The 17924-nt window shown below is 41.2% G+C and overlaps 1 protein-coding gene across 9 annotated transcripts in view; it reads right to left on the minus strand.

The window, feature by feature from the left end:
• Positions 1-17924, minus strand: part of mtbp (MDM2 binding protein) — a 108881-nt gene that overhangs the window by 43573 nt on the left and 47384 nt on the right. For all 9 annotated transcript variants that reach the window (XR_011352151.1, XR_011352152.1, XR_011352150.1 and 6 more), the window contains 2 exons: positions 15076-15193; positions 5237-5404 (listed from right to left, as the gene is read on the minus strand). Coding sequence is in view for 6 of the 9 variants with exons in the window: in XM_069920950.1 (XP_069777051.1) it covers positions 5237-5404; positions 15076-15193 (286 nt within the window). In the remaining 3 variants the exon portion in view is untranslated. The remainder of the gene's footprint in view (positions 1-5236; positions 5405-15075; positions 15194-17924) is intronic.

Genomic DNA, 17924 nt, shown 5'->3' on the forward strand with positions numbered 1-17924 from the left:
GTCAGCCAAGGTTCCCTAATCCAGCCAGCCTTGCTCTTCTCTCTAATTTTGGCCCTGAACTCCATCTCACTTTTAAAAGCTTCCTACTTCCAGAGAGATGTGCTTGGGATATAAACTCTTTTCAGGACTCCAACAAAAATGGTGATGTATCGTGATGTTGAACTCACTGCAGCAGTTCACTCTTGGTTGACTGCAAGTCAGCTGAAAATCTTGTGCTGCTTATGGCAAAATGTCTCAGGCTCCTTCCTCATTCCATTAAGCCCTCCTTCAAAGCTATGTTTCATCCAGAAGCTGAAGGAATCACCTGCTGAACCAAGCTATGATTCACCAGGATGTGGGCAATTTGTAAACATATTACACAACACTGTTGTGAAAATACCCCCAGTATTTCCTGGGAATACTCAGATCAATTAAAATCTGTAGAGCAAAGGCATTCCTCCTCAATGTTGCACAATCTGCCCAACATTGAGTAATTTCTAATAAATAATGCTGCAGTATTTTACAAGTGAAGAACATTAAATTATCTTAAAGCTATTAACTCAATACTCTAAAAATAAATGATTAGTGCAAAAGAGAAGAAAAAAGTGAGGTAGTATCTGTGGTTCATTGTCCACTCAGAAATCTGATGGTGGAGCAGAAGAGCCGTGTTTGCAACTTTGGGTGCTCGTCTTCAGGCTCCTGTACCTCCTTCCTGATGGTTGCAATGAGAAGAGGGCATGGCCTGGATGGTGAGGGTCCTTGCTCATGGAGGCTGCTTTCTTGAAACACTGTCTCTTAATGATGTTATTAGTTGAGTGAAGAATTAATCCTTTGATGCATTAGGCCAAGGTTACAATCCAGTGAGAACTGGAATCCCAGCAAAACTGGGGAAGGGGGGGTGGCAGGGAGTGAGGGAAGATTTAAATTTGATTAGCTTAGCAGTTAGCCCAATGTTATTATAGCAGCAGCAACCCAGGTTAGAATCTGGTGCTGACCGTAAGGAGTTTGTACGTTCTCCCCGTGTCTGGGTTTTCTCCCACCCTTCAAATTGTGGTATTTTGGCAACACAGGCTCATGGGCCAGAAGGGCCTGTTACCATGCTGTATATCTAAATTTTACCCCCTCCATAAATCTTCATCCGCGAAGCCAAGCCAAAGATATCTAAATTTAAATTTAACTTAAAAATTTAAATGGAAATAATTGAGTAAACATCAAATTAAATGAAAGCTAACCTCAGGAAAGAAACTGGATTGTGTTAAGATGCCCTTTGTTTCCTTAAAGTCGTTCAGGATATTAACGATGGAGGATAGTTCCAGCCAACAGCGCTGACATCCTGAAAACAATAAATATTTTGGTACTTTGAAGTTGGACGGAAAAAATAGCACCAGAGGATGTAACATTTAATTTGTTCCAATAGTTTTTATATATTGTTCCACGTAGTAGACGACAATGGGGTATCTAACATTGACCCATCACCCTTGGACAAGCCAGAGGAAAGAAGTCTTTGATTCAACTTTCAAATTATCCCCAGGTATAAAGGATGGGATGGGAGATGAGGGGAAGGGGTTGCTTTAGCTGCAATGAGCCCCATAATCAAATAGCATTAGAGGTTCTACATCAATACTTGAAATGAGATAAACATGACCGGCTCTTGTGAGACTGCTTGTCAATAATGATCAAAAGCTTTCAGGAATTGGAAACCATTCATGAAATGTGCAGAATTAAAATAGAGAAAAATAAAGTCAGTGAATTTTGTGAACATGGATTACAGAACAACATTGTAGACTAAAATTTGACATGTTTTAACTCAGGTTTGCTAAATGAGAGAAGATTCCTGCACTCATCCCTGCTGATTCCATAACCACTCGTTTAAACAGTTAGGTTATTAATGACTCAGCACTCTATAAACCTAATAATTACAGTCTTCTCAGCAACTTTACATGCATCATTGGACATTTAGGCCTGGCCTGGCAGCATGCCAGGCAAGGATCAACTCACACCTACAGTCTTATAATCTAATCAAGCTCATATTCAGATAGAAATACCTTACAAGATCAGTCTGTATTCCATCAATGATAATCAAAAGCATGAACAAACAGGCTTAGAAAAAAATGCCAGGTTGTCACATGGCCATCAGTCAATGCTATACACGTATGCAAAATTAATGGAAATGATGTATGAAGCAGCCTAATGTTGCAGCAGAAAGCCTACAACAAAGTGCAAGAGCAAAATATCAATTTCTTCTCCAGTTCCTCCAAATGGACAAACAGACATAATAATCCAGTTTTTATTTTGAAGTGTAATATTATAGCCTGGGTTTAATTCAATTATACCTGCATGAAAATGAGAAACTTCAATCCATTTAATTCAATTGTAATTTTAAATCAGCCACAAAAAGATGATCTCATATATGCCGTTTATAGTGAAATAAAGCATGGGTTTGATTTGTACAAAGGGGTGTTAGAGAGAGTTGAAATGTCTTCTTTTTGGGTTAGGGTATGGATTCAACTTTCCAATTCTTGATCACCAAAGCTTTCTTTGATAATGTGTTTTAACTTCAAAACTACATAAACCAACCAAGGACACCAGCATTGATTTTCAAATGCAAGTATTTGATTCTTTTTTTTTGCCTGTGTAGAACTGGGTGAAGAAGGGCAAAGAACAAAATATGGTCTTGTAAAAGACAGATTTTAGTAATAGGTCTATTTAAGTAACCAGTCTTGATTTTAATCCGCACTTGCCGAACGAAACCTTTCTTGTCTGGAATTGTATCCACGATTTTCCCCAGCAACCAAGAATTTCTTGGTGTAAAATCATCCATGATAATTATAATGTCTTTGCATACAAAATTGTGTTTAACTTTAGACCATTTTTGTCCTTCTTGTAATAATGAAAGATACTCTTTAATCCATCTTTTCCAAACTAAATCTGTAATAAATTAGACTTGTTTCCATCTTTATGAACTATTAAAATATTGGTACAGTGTTAACATGCACAAGCCATTCCAAAAATTGTACAACAACCTCAAAAGTGGCACCCCTTCTAGGAAGCTTTTTAAGGTCTGCAACTTTGGTTCTCCATAAATCCTTCATCTTATAAGGCAATTTGTTTATAATAATCAACAAATTAGCAAGCAAATTCAGCTCCTGCAAATATACATTACTTCCCATTGTGCTACCACATCCTCTCAGAAAAGAATGCCTATGCTTGTAACACCTTTGTGTCCTCTGATTTCATTGCTAAGAAAGAATCTTGTCTCTGTGGGCCCTTGCGATTTTATGTTCATTGCCATAATGATGATGTAATAATTCTTTTGCCCTTTTAAAGCCTTGGTCTGGATCCATATATTGACAACTTTTTGACTAACTCTTTCACCTGTCCTCCACTACACTGTTCCAGGTAATACAGACGAGCTTTAGCATTTTTAGTATCACTTTCAATGTGCTGTTCAAAAGATTTCATGAACATCAGGTATTGAAGAGAAAGATTTATAGCATACAGACCCAAATGCATCACAGAAGAACCCATTTAGTTCCATTTATCTAAAACTTTGATCATCATATAAATCAACCGATTCTTTCCAGCATAGATTTTGATATGCATATTTTTCCTGACACTGCCGCGCATTTACTATTTTAAAAGTACATTTCAAGTCACGCCATCATACAGCATGGGATCAGGCCTTCGATTCACTGGGTTCACGCTATCGATCCCCCACCTACACTGTTTTCATTTTATTCTCATAAATTCTCTCACTCACCTACACTCAAGGGGCAATTTACCGTGGAGAATTAACCAAATGCACACATCTTTATGATGTGGGAGGGGAAAACAAAACAGTTCACAAGTGAGGCAGCAGCTCCTCTTGCTGCTTCGTTGTCTTGTCCCACATCCACAGTGTGCCAACCTAATATCACTCCATATTTTCCATGTGTTGTCAGGATAGGACAATAAATCTATCTGAATCACGAACAGCGCAAATGGACATTTGATTAGTGGAACATAAATTGGTAAATGAAATGCAGATAACCCAATACAAAAAGCGAAGTACTCAGCAGGTCAGGCAGCATCAATGGTGAAGGTCCACAAGGACTCTTCATCAGAAATGGAGAATTAAGAAAACTAGCTTGCTTAATTCGCAGAGAAAGGGAAGGGCAGAGAGTACAGAGAGAATGTCTGTGATAAGATCAAACTGACAGTTACATAGCCCTTATTATTTGCTAATTTACAAACTATAGGTCCTCAATTGACTGTGTGTTACTGCGAACGTAGGAAAATACAGTGTTTTTCCAGAGCCTTCTCCAGGTGAATCCTGCTTGCTGTGAAATATTATTAGTTGGTGTACTGGTGGATCCAGGGTCACAAACCTGGCACTAAGTTGGCAGCTATTGCTGGAGTCTGGAGCTGCTGGAGTACGTCAAGTAGAAACTTTAATGGAAGAGGGTGCCACGGTTAGTGTAGTGGTTATTACAGCGCCTGAAACCTGGGTAGAATCTGGCTTTGTCTGTCAGGAGTTTGTACATTCACCGTGTCTGCGTCAGTTTTGCCCAGGTGCTCTGGTTTCCTCCCACCCTCCAAAACATAGTGTTGTAGGTTAATTTGGGTGACAAGGGTTTAAATAGCTGGAATCAGCTTCTGCCATGCTACAAATAAATAAATAAACCCATGGAGGAACTGATTGCTGAAGTCATGGGTGAAAGCCTTAGTTTTCCTGTAATCAGTGAAAGGCTATACTCGTATTCAAATAATAATGCATTTCAATTCTTTTTCCTACAGATATAACTGTACCTAGGCTTCACTCTATCATTGCTCAATTTGTCTTTTATAGTTTTGTTCTCTTTGTGGCATCTTTATTATATTTAACGTGCTTCCGTGTTTTATTTAACTTGGAAGCTGCAGTAAGACTCTCATTGTATCTTGCACACTGCATTTATGCATATGACAATAACCTACATGCATTCATAAAGTGCAGGTTTGTAAACATAATGTGACCTGGGCTCTATTACAGACATCCCCTCTGTACTTTCCATCCTCCCTTTTCTGCAGCTTCCATCTTTCCCCTGCCAGTTATGAAAACACAAATAGCCTCCTCAAAATAGGTACTTTTGGTTTTCTGCATACTTCCCTCATTTATATCTTGCTCGGTAACCTCAGTTTCTCACATTTTGTTTCAAAAGCACAACACAAGCATCTATTATTGCTACTGCATTCTTATTTAATTTTAAAAATGGCTGCTGGTAACTTGCACCATGCTCACCTTCCTTGTTGTCAGCCTTTTCTAACATTCCATTCACTATGGCAACAGCAGCAGCCCCATTTATCTGACTAGCTGAATGGATCAGGATTGCCTTGCAGCCTCCTTGCCCGTCATTCTGAACCAACAGGTAATAGCCAGAAATCTCTCCTTTCAATTCGATCTCTGGAACTGGAAATAAACAAGAATCAGTGTGTGAAGCTGAAATCTACAACATATTGCAAAACATGTTATGTTTACGAACAGTCCAGCAGCATACTATAAATTGCTTAAATGCTTGCATCAGCTTTCCTGGTATTTCACAAAATAGATGGATAGACAGCTACCCCCGTTGATTGAGATGAGAGAAGAATTGTTTCTCTTTGGGTCTATTTGAAAACAATGATTCTTTATACAAGAAGAATTCTTCATTTGAAGACATGAGAGATTGTAGATGCTGGAATCTAGAGTTAAAAAAAAAAGCTACCGAAAGAACTCAGCAGGTCAAGCAGGCACAAGGTGGGAGAAAAATAATGGACAACTTTTCAGGTCTGAATCCTTCATCAAGCTGAGTTCCTCCAACAGGGGTTGCATTTTTTGACCAGACTTCATTTCCTAGGTTTACACAACGAAAAGTGAGGGGACATTTCTAAACGTCATAGCACAAACAATGTAGATGAGAAACAGGGCTTACTGAACATGAATAGGAGCACAGAAGTTGTTTGCACATCAGTTCTTTTTGACAACTGTTAAAAGCCAAGTTAACTTCACCCTCTTTCACCTTTTAAGGACTTTACCGTCAAAAGTTATTTTGCTTTCGCCTAAGATTGGGCTAAGGCTGCTCTGTAAAGATTTTGGGCTTGGGAAGGATAATGCATAGTCTGGTCGATTGCCCTGATCCACATTGCCAAGGCATAATCCCTAGTTAGTCAAGAGAAACGTGCAAGGGTCCTGCAGGAATGTCCATCAGTACTCTGGTGCCGTCCAGCTGAACAAACCATGATGCCAAGCCAAGGCCTGCACAACATCACACAGCCCAGTCTAAGAGTTGTTCGTACACTAAGTCATCACTTGTCTCTGACAACTGATCAAGGCTATGCAGAGCATTGAGAAGCATAAAATCCTGAAACAGGTGAACAGACATTGCTTTTCTGGCTGACATTTAGAGCATCAATAATAAAACAAAATGGAAAGCAATCATTGGATCAATTAAACATAATTACAATCAAGATTACATTTCTTAAAATCACCAGAATAATTTAGAGCTTAAAAAAAAATGGCTTGATGGCTCCAAAACGATTAAAACAAAGCAGGTCTTAAAGAAATAAAAACAAAAGCAAAGAGTGAACAACCATGAACTTTGGGTGAAACCACAATTCTTAGTGTTTACTGGCCAAATATCTTCTTCTCTGGCTTGGCTTCGCAGACGAAGATTTATGGAGGGGTATGTCCACGTCTGCTGCAGGCTCTTTGGTGACTGACAAGTCCGATGTGGGACAGGCAGGCACGGTTGCAGCGGTTGCAAGGGAAAATTGGTTGGTTGGGGTTGGGTTTTTCATCCTTTGTCTTTTGTCAGTGACGTGGGCTCTGCAGTCTTCTTCAAAGGAGGTTGCTGCCCGCCGAACTGTGAGGTGCCAAGATGCACGGTTTGAGGTGAGATCAGCCCACTGGCAGTGATCAATGTGGCGGGCACCAAGAGATTTCTTTAGGCAGTCCTTGTACCTCTTCTTTGGTGCACCTCTGTCTTGGTGGCCAGTGGAGAGCTCGCCATAGAACACGATCTTGGGAAGGCGATGGTCCTCCATTCTGGAGACGTGACCCACCCAGCGCAGTTGGGTCTTCAGCAGCATGGATTCGATGCTTGCGGACTCTGCCAGCTCGAGTACTTCGATGTTGGTGATGAAGACATTCCAATGAATGTTGAGGATGGAGCAGAGACAGCGCTGATGGAAGCGTTCTAGGAGCCGTAGGTGATGCCGGTAGAGGACAAATATACAACATGCCAAACAGATGTTCTTATGCTGATTCATGATGAGGATCTGAGTAATGCAGTGGGCGTGGCTTGCTTTTCTCTAACCCAAATATAATTTGACTCATCATTGATTCACTGACCTAGAAATTACAATGTGGGCCAATGGGTATGCTACAAGACCAGAAAAGCAGCATACCAACTACACTTCAGTACTACTGGTGACAGCCTTGGGTACTCCTGAGTGGATAACAGATTGGAGGTTGGAAACAAATGGCTGCTCCTGGATCGGACGTTAAGCCAATCGAGGGGTGGGGATTGGGAACGGGTGCAGGATTATGGCAGGGGTTAGCACAGAATCTGGAAGATAAAAAGCAAATATGGCACTTAAATTAGTGGGATACAGTCTGTTTTTGTAACTTGAAAACACAGTTCTCTAGGGAGAGAACCCCTCAGGCAAATGTGCTGATAATGCAAGATCATTCAATTTCTTCTTTACTGGACCATTTACCAGAAACACATTTCAAGTTATTGGAATAATCTTCAATTTATTTCTGAAAAATATTCAGCAATATTTTTAAGAAAGCAAATATGTAGAATTCAAACCAGGTTAAAGGACATATTTAATGCAGTGGACTATGACTTGTTTTTCCTCCAACCCAAATATAACATCCATTAACAGAACACCAGAAGATTCTTTAAATCCTTATTTAAAATAAAGAGGCAAAGTAAAAAACAAAAAATGAAAAGGTTATGAGCTACTCAGGATAGGAGATTCTGAACTCTCTTCAAAGTTTATTTGTGATAGTTACATTGAAGTTTATCAAGCAATAAATTATTGCTGCTCTTTTTCTATCTCAATATTCTATACTCAAATTATATTCAATTTAAAAAGGGATTTATTGACAGATCTGATGCTTCCTGTCTTGACAAAATGACATCAAGATTTAAAAGAGGAAATCAACTTTGTGATTTGATACCATGACAAGAATCAGTGTTCTGTTCATGGGATAAAGGAACTATAGAAATTAATTCACAGGAGAAAATTGAAAGCCAAGAACAGCATTCCATGCCTAAAAAGAACTATACACAATGAGTGTTAGGGCTACTCCTGAAGTACAAATTTAGAGATATATTGTTTGAAGATACATTTTGAAGTGTGCAGTTAATTTTCTCTATTTTTGAAATCTCCTGAATCCCTATAAAGCTCCAAAATCTTTGTGGACCTTCATTCATCCTCTTGTGCTTCTGTGAACCAGGCATGTGAGTGAGATAAAAAAAAAAGGACCCCAATTTGGAAAATTTACACACAAAATTACCAGTTTCAAGCCATTAAAAAAACCCACCATTTTAAACAATTAAAAAAAAAGTTTATCAGATAGACACAATCTGTACCCAGACTCCAAGCCCATTCCAAATCACCAGGCAGTACCTGCTTGACTTATGCTCAAACCAGTGTCTGGTTCTCCTGACCCCAAGAAGTACTTGCCATAGAAAGTACCCAGCATGCCAAGCAGTGCCCTTGTCTAACTTGCATCCAATCCCCAAGTCGTAACTACTATCATGCACCTGAACCCCAGGCAGCACCCCCTGCCAAACCTGTCCTCAATCACAAGCAGAGCCCTGCCCAATCCATAACCATCTCTTTGCATGATGTTCATCTATTACTCGGGGCTTTTCTTCAGCGAACCTTAAATGCAATTAGTCTTTCCCAATCATTTCTTCACGTGGTTTTTGAGGTATGGGTAAAAACAGCCAAAGTCAGTAGAGCAACAACATAGCACTGCACGGAACGAGCAGAGGGAGTCAGAGCAGGCCAGGAAGGCACTGATAAAAACATGGAGGTGGATCTTAAGAATGCAGAACTGGATTTTAAAAACAGGGAAATCCGCGGAAACGCAGAAAATTCACATGCCCGGTGAATGTGATCCTTCCGTCACAGGCAACCACGCCTTCAACAGCCAAACCCTTAACTCTGGAATAAAAACATTCACCAAATGAGGCAGCCAGCATCTGCAGAAAGAAAGAGAAACAGGGCTATCGTCTCAGACCTGAAATGCTCTCTTTTAACAGATCCTGTTAAATGCTTCCAGCATTTTCTGCTTTTACTTCAGATTTCCAACATCAGCAGTGGTTTTAAGCCTCTTTTTACAGCCTTTTCATACTGGCATTTGAACCTAGTAATTAACTGGCAATTTACCAGTTCATGTACCAGTGTGAATGTTTCGGAACTAGTGTGGGGCCTCCAAATCAATCTGTTTCGAATCGGTTCCAATGTAAAGAGGCGATCCAGTATGCCTGGTCCGATCAGTGAAATGCTGCTGATGTTCTAGCGTGCGTGGGAGATTCTTAAGCAGGCAGGGAATGGAAAGAGCAAAAAAATTTTTTTCAATAAAACACAGTATTCGTGTGATTCTTCCATTATGAAGAGCCTCCGATATGCCAGCATTGGTTGTTCGCACCGAAACGAACAAAGCTGGCATCCTTCCGGGTCAGTGTGTCTTTTTTATACAGGAAGCTGCAATTATGGCATGTTAAACCCAATTGTTTTTCCCAAAAAAATGGCTTAAAAATCTTCCCACGGTCTTGTATGCCAGGTTGAAATCAGGGTGATAATGGTGAGTAATGCTGTCGGTCCCCGCACTGGTCATTGTTGCTTGAGAAAATGTCCATTCTGTGAGACAAGTCTGGACACAAGGGTTTGCTATTAAATGTTATTTTTATCAACACACAATTACTAGAAGAGCGTGGGAAAATTATAGCAGAATTAAAACACATACACAATATAAAGAGTGTGGGAACAACTGCGCACAATTTAATAAGACATACATACAATTTATAAAAGAATGTGGGAAAATCTTCTGCAATTATTGATCTATAGAAGTGGATTTCAAATTTTCTCTTTCCACCCACATACCACTTTATGAAATCTCTTACTAATTAATCACTGCTACATATCGTTGGGGGCTGGTGGCAGGCTGTCAGTGGGGGAGTGGGGCGGTGGGTTTCAAACTGTTCAAACTGAGGACAAACCTACACACCAGCTTGCTCACAATCTGCCAGATCTAATGTCTTTACTGGGCCCTGTCATGAGGGGAAATAGTGGACTCATGATGCGGGCCACTGCAGGTATGAAGCGATGATAGAAATTGACCATACCTGCAAACTCTTGCAGTCCCTTCATGGCCATTGGTCTAGGGAAGGAACAAATACCATCCACTTTGGTGGGTAATGGTCTGGCCCCATGTTGGTCAATGTGATGGCCCAGGAAATCAAACTGGCACTTGGCTGGATTGATGGTTAAACCGAACTCACTTAGCCTGGAGAACAATAGTCTTAAGTGAGCAGCATGCTCGGAGTTAGTATGGCTGGCTATTAAAATGTCATTGAGGTAAATGAAGGCAAAGTGCAGATCCCGGCCCATTGCGTTCATCAAATTTGGAAAGTCTGAGCTGCATTTTTCAGCCCGAATGGCATGCAGAGGAATTTGAACAATCCAAAGGGGGTTATAATGGCAGTTTTGGGAATGTCATCAGGGTGAACTGGGATCTGATGATAATTCCTGATGAGGTCCACCTTGGAGAATATCCGTGCCCCTTGCAGATTAGCGGTGAAGTCCTGGATATGGGGGATGGAATATCTGTCGGGTGTGGTGGCCTTGGTAAGGCGGCGGTAGTCTCCGCACAGCCTCCAACCTCCAGCTGCCTTAGGTACTATACAGAGGGAGGAGACTATGGGCTACCGAAGCACAGCACAATGCTGAGTTCTTCCATCTTTTGAAACTCTTCTCTAGCCAGGTTGAATTTCTCGGGGAGAAGATGCCGTGCCCTGGTGTGGAGGGAAGGGCCCGCCATAATAATTTAGTGTCTCACCCCGTGTTTGTGTTCCACTGAGTTGAAATGGGGCATTGTGATGGAGGGGAATTCTGCTAAGACTCGAGCAAATTTGTTGTCAGCAGTACTCACCGAGTGTAGATGGGGGTTAGTAAGTTCAGTGCCCTTGAGCGAAAGTGTCTGAAATATCCGGGCACGTCTACCAGTAGCGAGTTGGCTCTCAGGAAATCGGCACCCAGTAATGGTTGTTGTACTGCTGCCACCGTAAACTTCCAGGTGAATTGTCTGTCCCCAAAAATGGAGGGGAATTGTTCGAGTGCCAAATGTTGGAGCCATTTGCTGTTCAAATCTCTCACCCCACCTTGCCGCTGCAGGCTTCTAGGCTGGACGGGAGATAGACGCTGTTCTGTGGCCCAGTGTCCACTAAGAAACATTGGCCCAAGAGGGAGTCTTGGATGTGAAAGAGGCTATGCAGTTGGCCAGTTGTCGCAGCCATCAATGACGGCCAGCCTTGACATTTCCCTGGAACACGCAGAGGGAGTGGCATCGACGGGCCTTGGCACCCAACTGTTGATGATTAAAAAAAAGTACTTCTTACCAGTGGGGTGCATCAATTGGTCAGACAGTCGGACAATGGGCTTCCTAGCTGGGTGTTGCTGACGAGGTGCCATCACCTATTCAAGCAAAACGCAGGCGTCCCTCTTTGCCGCCCAAAGTATGTCTGGTCGGACAGCCACCCTCCTGGGGTTGTTGAACTCTTCCTCCATGATGAGCAGCCAGATGTCTTCAGGCATCCGCTCCAGAAAGATCTGCTGGAACAACGGGCAAGAGAGCGAGCTTGTTGTTCATGAGGGCGGAAGGGGCCCTATCCCCAAAACCGTCGACGTGCAGCAGTCGAGCCATGTGCTTGCACTTTAAGAGCCCGAAAGTGCGGGTTAATAGCTTCTTGATGACCGCATACATCCCTTGTTCTGGGGTCTGCTGGAGGAAGTCGATGATGCGGGTTGCAGTGTCTTGATCGAAGGTACTGACCACATTGTGGTAGTACATATCTTTTGTGAAGATCCGGCGAATGGCGAACTGCATCCCAGCCTGCTGGAAACATGCCCACGGTTGTGACATCCAGAAGCCCGGCAGCTTCAACATTACGGTGTTGCTTGTAGGCTGTTCCTCCATTGTTGGGTCTAAAGTGCCATTTCGACCAGTCCGGGTCACCACTATAGTGGGGCGCTACAGTTATAGCTCGGGTTAAAGCTCAAGGTAGAAAGAAGACTCGCAGACCAAGGGAGTGTAATCGACACTGACTTTATTGTGCTGCAGCTCTGCCTTTTATAGGCAGCTGGCCGTGCCACCACCGGAGCGTGGCTTGAGCGAGGCCAGCTGCTGATTGGTTGCCCTAGATGTGCTGGCCTAGATTGGACCCTCTGCGATCCGCTGGCTGTGATTGCCCCATTTGATTGCTATTCCTGCGGCCTATGGGAGCGGGCATCTCATCCTGCATGCTGTCTGGACGATTGTTGTGTTCGACAACTGTTTGCTGTGTCGGCCCATGGAGTAGGCCACTACAAAAGAATACAATTAGTAAAGAAAGAAAAAAGAAGCAGACCTGGTTGTCAAGGGATCACACCTTTCACTCGATTCAAATCTTTTTGTTTGTTTATTTCAAAGAGTTTGAGATTTCATGAGGTTTAGGAAAAGCCATTTATAAATTTATACCTACAATATGAAAATATGGGCACCAAATTTTCCAAAATGTATCATATTTATTTCTTAAATTATTTGTAATCTTCTCAAGAGGTACGCAGCTATGGCATCTTTTGAAACCCAAATGAGAATCCGATTTTCATGTCACTGCTATACATTTTCTTGCAACTACTAATGCAATTTTTACAAATTCTTTTTGATATAAATTCAGTTTCAATTTTGGTCTTATCCTTAAAATGTTACCCAGAAAAAACAACATTGAATCCTGTGGAAATTTAACTCCTGTGACTTGCTCCAAAGAAGTTCCTAACTCAATCCAAAAAATTTTGGATACGACCATGTAGAATGTAAAAAAAAGTATTAATCTCTTGACTACATCTAAAACATTGATCTGAAAGATCTGATTTCAATCTATTTAATTTTTGTGGGGTAAGATATAGTTGATGTAAAAAATTATATTGAACCAATCTATATCTAACATTTATTGTATTTGTCACATTATCTAGACACAGATCCGACCAATCTTCCTCTCCAATAGTAATATTTAAATCTGTCTCCCATCTCTGACTAGATCTATGTATTTCCTGCTTTTGAGTTCCCTTTTGCAATAATATATACATGGCTGAGATAATTTCTTAATAGATCTATTACAAATCAAGGCTTCTATTTCACTACTTTTAGGTTATAACATTGTTGGACCCAATTTATCTTGTAAATATGCTTTTATTTGATAATAACAAAATATTGTATTATTTTCTATCATATATTTATTTTTAATTGTTCAAACAACATTGAATTTCCTCCTTCATAACAATCCTCTACATTTCTAATTCCCTTAGAGAATCAAATATTCAAGTCGATTATTCATTGTAAATGGGATAAGTCTATTTTGATTCAAAGGCATTTTAATGAAACCAGGGTTCCTCATTCTCATTTCAGTTTTTGCTTTGTACCATATATTAATAAAATGCTTCCCTGTCACCAAATATTAATCTCGGTTCCCATTTATATATAAAATCTCTGGTATCTTCTTTCCTACCTTTTTCATTTCTATCTTAATCCATGCTGGCCTCTTCACAAAAAGACAGAAATCTCATTTGTGTTGCCTTATAATAATTTTTAAAATTTGGAAGTTGTAGACCTCCTAGTTCATGTTAATTTTTCTAGGGAAACCCTCAACATCTTGGCCTTCCAAAGAAATTTCCTTACATATCTATCTAATTCCTGAAAAAAATTTCTGTGGTAAGGATATAAGCAATGTTTGAAAAAGTTATTGCATTCCCAACACCCATTTCCATCTCTGACCTCTTGTCTGTGCTCCTCCCCTACCTCTCCCTCCATTTTATTCAGATGCCTTCCTGCTTTTTTCTCATTCCTTGATGAAGGGCTAAGGCCTGAAATTTACGTTATATATCTATGTCTTTGCTACATAAAGAACAGTGTGTGACCTTCTGAGTTTCTCCAGTATTTTTCTGTAAACTTTCATCACAGCGTCTGCAGACTTTCTTATTTAACATAGAATGGAAGTTTTTCACTATTCCAAACGACACCGTAGGCATCATAGTGAGACAGCTGGTAGATCTGTGGCCTAACAGCTCCAGTGCCCAAAATTCTGACCTCTGGTGCTGTATGTGTGAAGTTTAATACTTCCTCCCTATGAACCTCGTGGGCTTCCCTCAGTGTACTCCAATTCTCTCCCACATTTCAAAGATGTGCAGGTTGGAGATACTTGTAAATTTCTGCTAGTGTGCAGGTAACTGGTAGAGTCTGGGGAAAATGATGGGAATGCGAGGATTAGTGCAAGTGGCTAGATCAAAGTGGATAGACCATAGATGCTGTCAATTTGGCAGGCCATAGTGGCTACTTGTATGACCTGAAATATCACAGAACAGATTCATTTCATTACTGACGATAACCAACAATGTAACTCATAAACATCTGATGCAGATGAGTTCAGCGCATTAGTTAAACTATATATAACCATTATTTTGAAGGAGCTTGATAAAAACAGTTTGGATTTATGTTAAATTATATCTTTTTTACCATTTGAGAAATGGTAAAATCAGACTGCAGGGCGTCATTAAAAAAATTTACCAGCGCAATCTGTGTCCAGATTGCAGTTTAGATATACAGAATTTGTTTTTGTAGGCAAGTCGAGTAGGTGACATTTGTATACCAATGACTTCTGGAATCAAAGAATATAAAATGGTTTTTATTAGTTTTCCATTTAATAACTGACATGGTGATAATATATTCAGGCAAAATACCTAATCTCTTACTAGTTGAGAGAAAGCATAACTAGACTTTGATGCAACGAGCGTGTGAGGGCATTTGTATAAAAGTAACATAAAACTAACCATTAATATTTTTCGGCTTCTTTGCCATGTATTCTTTCCACTTCCGTGTACTGTACTGATTGGCTGGAGGAATTGAAGTGCTGCTCACTGTACATGAAAGATTAAAAAGTGCCCCCACCTGCAAGAACAAGTGGAAAACACCTAAATCAATAATCATTTTCAATACAGGTGACTAAAGGTCTATGAAAATTAAAACCAGCAGTAAATGCACTTGCACTCTATTTGAGATGTGTAGGTGGCAGGGGAAAGGAACAAAAATATAATTACACAGGAATACATAATGAAACAATAACATTGTGATTATAATAATGGAAAATTTTATCACAAGTCACTTTCATAGAACATAGGTGCAAGAGTAGACCATTCATCCCTTTGAGCACTCACCACCTTTCCTTCCACCAACTAAACTTTCTTTTGATATTGATAACTGGGTGTTGGTGAGTTCAGTGTGGAGTATAGAGGCATGGGTGAACAGCGGTGATCTTATTTAGCAGTATTATGTACAAAGTACTGGAGGAACTCAGGGAGTCAGGCAGCATCTAAGGAAAGCAATAGATTGTCAATGCTTCAAGCCAAAAACCCTTCTTCAGGAATAGCAAGAACTATGTGGATGCCTGAATAAAACAAATTGGGTGGGGGGGGGGGGGCATGGAATGGCGGGAGGAGCACAAGCCGGAAGCCGATAGATGAATATAGGTGAGGGAAATGAAAAAAAAAGGAACTAAGAGATGATGGGGAAGGGGCAGCAGGCTAAGGAACATGCGCTCTGACATGAAAAAGGGTAGGGGTGAGGGCCAATAGGAAGAAAGGTGTGGGTGATGGACAGGTATGGAGGGTGGGGAAAATAGGACAAATGGGGCCAGGGAGATAAGGGCCAAGGAAGGGATATGAAAAGAGAGGGAGGAGGCGAGTACTGGAAAATGATATTGATGCTGTCCAGTTGAGGCTGCCAAGACAGAATGAAGGTGTTGTTCCTCCAATTTACATGTGGACTCAACCTGGCCATTAGGCCATGGGCAAACATGTCAGTGTGGCAGTGGGGTGCGGAATTAAATGCTTGGCCAGTGGAGATCCTTGCTGTTGCAGCAGGCTGAGTGGAGGTGTTTCACAAAATGATCCACCAAGTTGCATCCAGGTTCTACATCAGGGAGAAACATTGTCTGTCTGTTCCTTTCCATACATCCTGCCTGATCCACTGAGTTTCTCGAACACTGTGTATTACTCCAGTTTTACAGCATCTGCAGACTTATTGTTTACCTTGAATAGCATTACAACAGCATTTGTACACTTTGGCCAGGATCCCACCACCAGACACATCTTTCTCTCTCCTCTCTGCCTTCTGTAGGGACTGCTCCCTCCATGATTCCCTCATGCACTCATCCCTCCCCACCATTCAACACCTTTCCCTGTGGCCACAAGAGGTGCAAAATGTGCACCAACACCTCCTCCCTGACCTCGCTCTAGGGCCCCAATCAGGCCTTTCAAGTGAAGCAACAATTCATTTGTGTATCCACAGGACTGATTTACTGCATCCGGTGTTCCCTCTGTGGCCTTCTCTACATCAGAGAGACTGGGCACAAATTGGGAGATCACCTCACTGAGCACCTTCGTTCCATCCACTACAGTAACAGATACCTCCCAGTAGCCAATCATTTCAGTTCTGTGTCCCACTCCAGCACTCACATGTCTATCCATGGCCTCATGCTCTGTCCCACCAAGACCACCCGCAAATTGGAGGAACATCTTATTTTCTTTTTGGGAACTCTCCAGCCAAATGGCATTAACATTGACTTTTCTGGTTTCTGCTAACCTGCTCTTCTCTCCCCACTCCCCTTCCCTTCCCAGTTCTCTTCCCTCCCTTCACCTATCCTTCCCTCCTCCCCTTGATCTCTGCTGTCCCCTCCCTCCTTTCTTCACCTTTCACCTCCTGCCTTGTGACTACCCCTTCCCCCTACTCTTTTGTTAGGACGCCTTCTGACATTTTCCCATAGCTTGAAAAAGTGCTCAAGCCTGAAATGTCAGTTATGTATTTTTACCTTTGCTATATAAGGGATGCTGCTTGACCTGCTAAGTTTCTCCAGCTTTGTGTTTTTACTATTGAGAATAGGAGTTGGGATGTTATGGTGAAGTTGTATAAGACATTGGTGAGGCCAAATTTGGAGTATTAGGTGCAGTCCTGGTCGGCTAATTACAGGAAGCATATCAGTAATATTGAAAGAGTACAGAGAAGATTTACTAGGATGTTTCCGGGTCTTCAGGAGTTGAGTTACAGGGAAAGATTAAACAGGTTAGGGCTTTATTCCTTGGAGTACAGAAGAATGAGGGGAGATTTAATAGAGGTTTACAAAATTATAAGGGTATAGAGTAAATAAGGGCAGGATCTTTCCACTTAAATTAGGAGAGATAAATATGAGGACATGGCTTTTGAGTGGAAGGGTGAACTTCTCCACAGAGTGGTGGGAGTGTGGAAAAAGCTGTCATTTGATATGGTAAATGCAGGCTCACTCCTGTTTTAAGAATAAATTGGATCGATACATGGATGGGAGGGGTCTGGAGGATTTTGTACTGGGTCCAGGTTAATGGGATGAGTGGAATAGTATTTTGGTACAGACTAGAAGGGCCAAATGGCCTGTTTTTGTTGCTGAAGTGTTCTATGATTCTATACCATCACCTCTCATAGAGCAAACCCTTTAGCCAGGAATTAGTTTAGCCAGTCCCTACTGCACTGGTCAAAATAAGCAAAAAAAATCAGGTCCAAGCCAACAGGGTGGAAACCCGCCTTATACAGGGAAGCCACCTGCCTTCTACAGGGAAGAATGCAGACATTCATAACAGGTACATCTAAACTT

Source organism: Narcine bancroftii, chromosome 2, assembly GCF_036971445.1.
Source record: "Narcine bancroftii isolate sNarBan1 chromosome 2, sNarBan1.hap1, whole genome shotgun sequence".
Taxonomy (NCBI): domain Eukaryota; kingdom Metazoa; phylum Chordata; class Chondrichthyes; order Torpediniformes; family Narcinidae; genus Narcine; species Narcine bancroftii.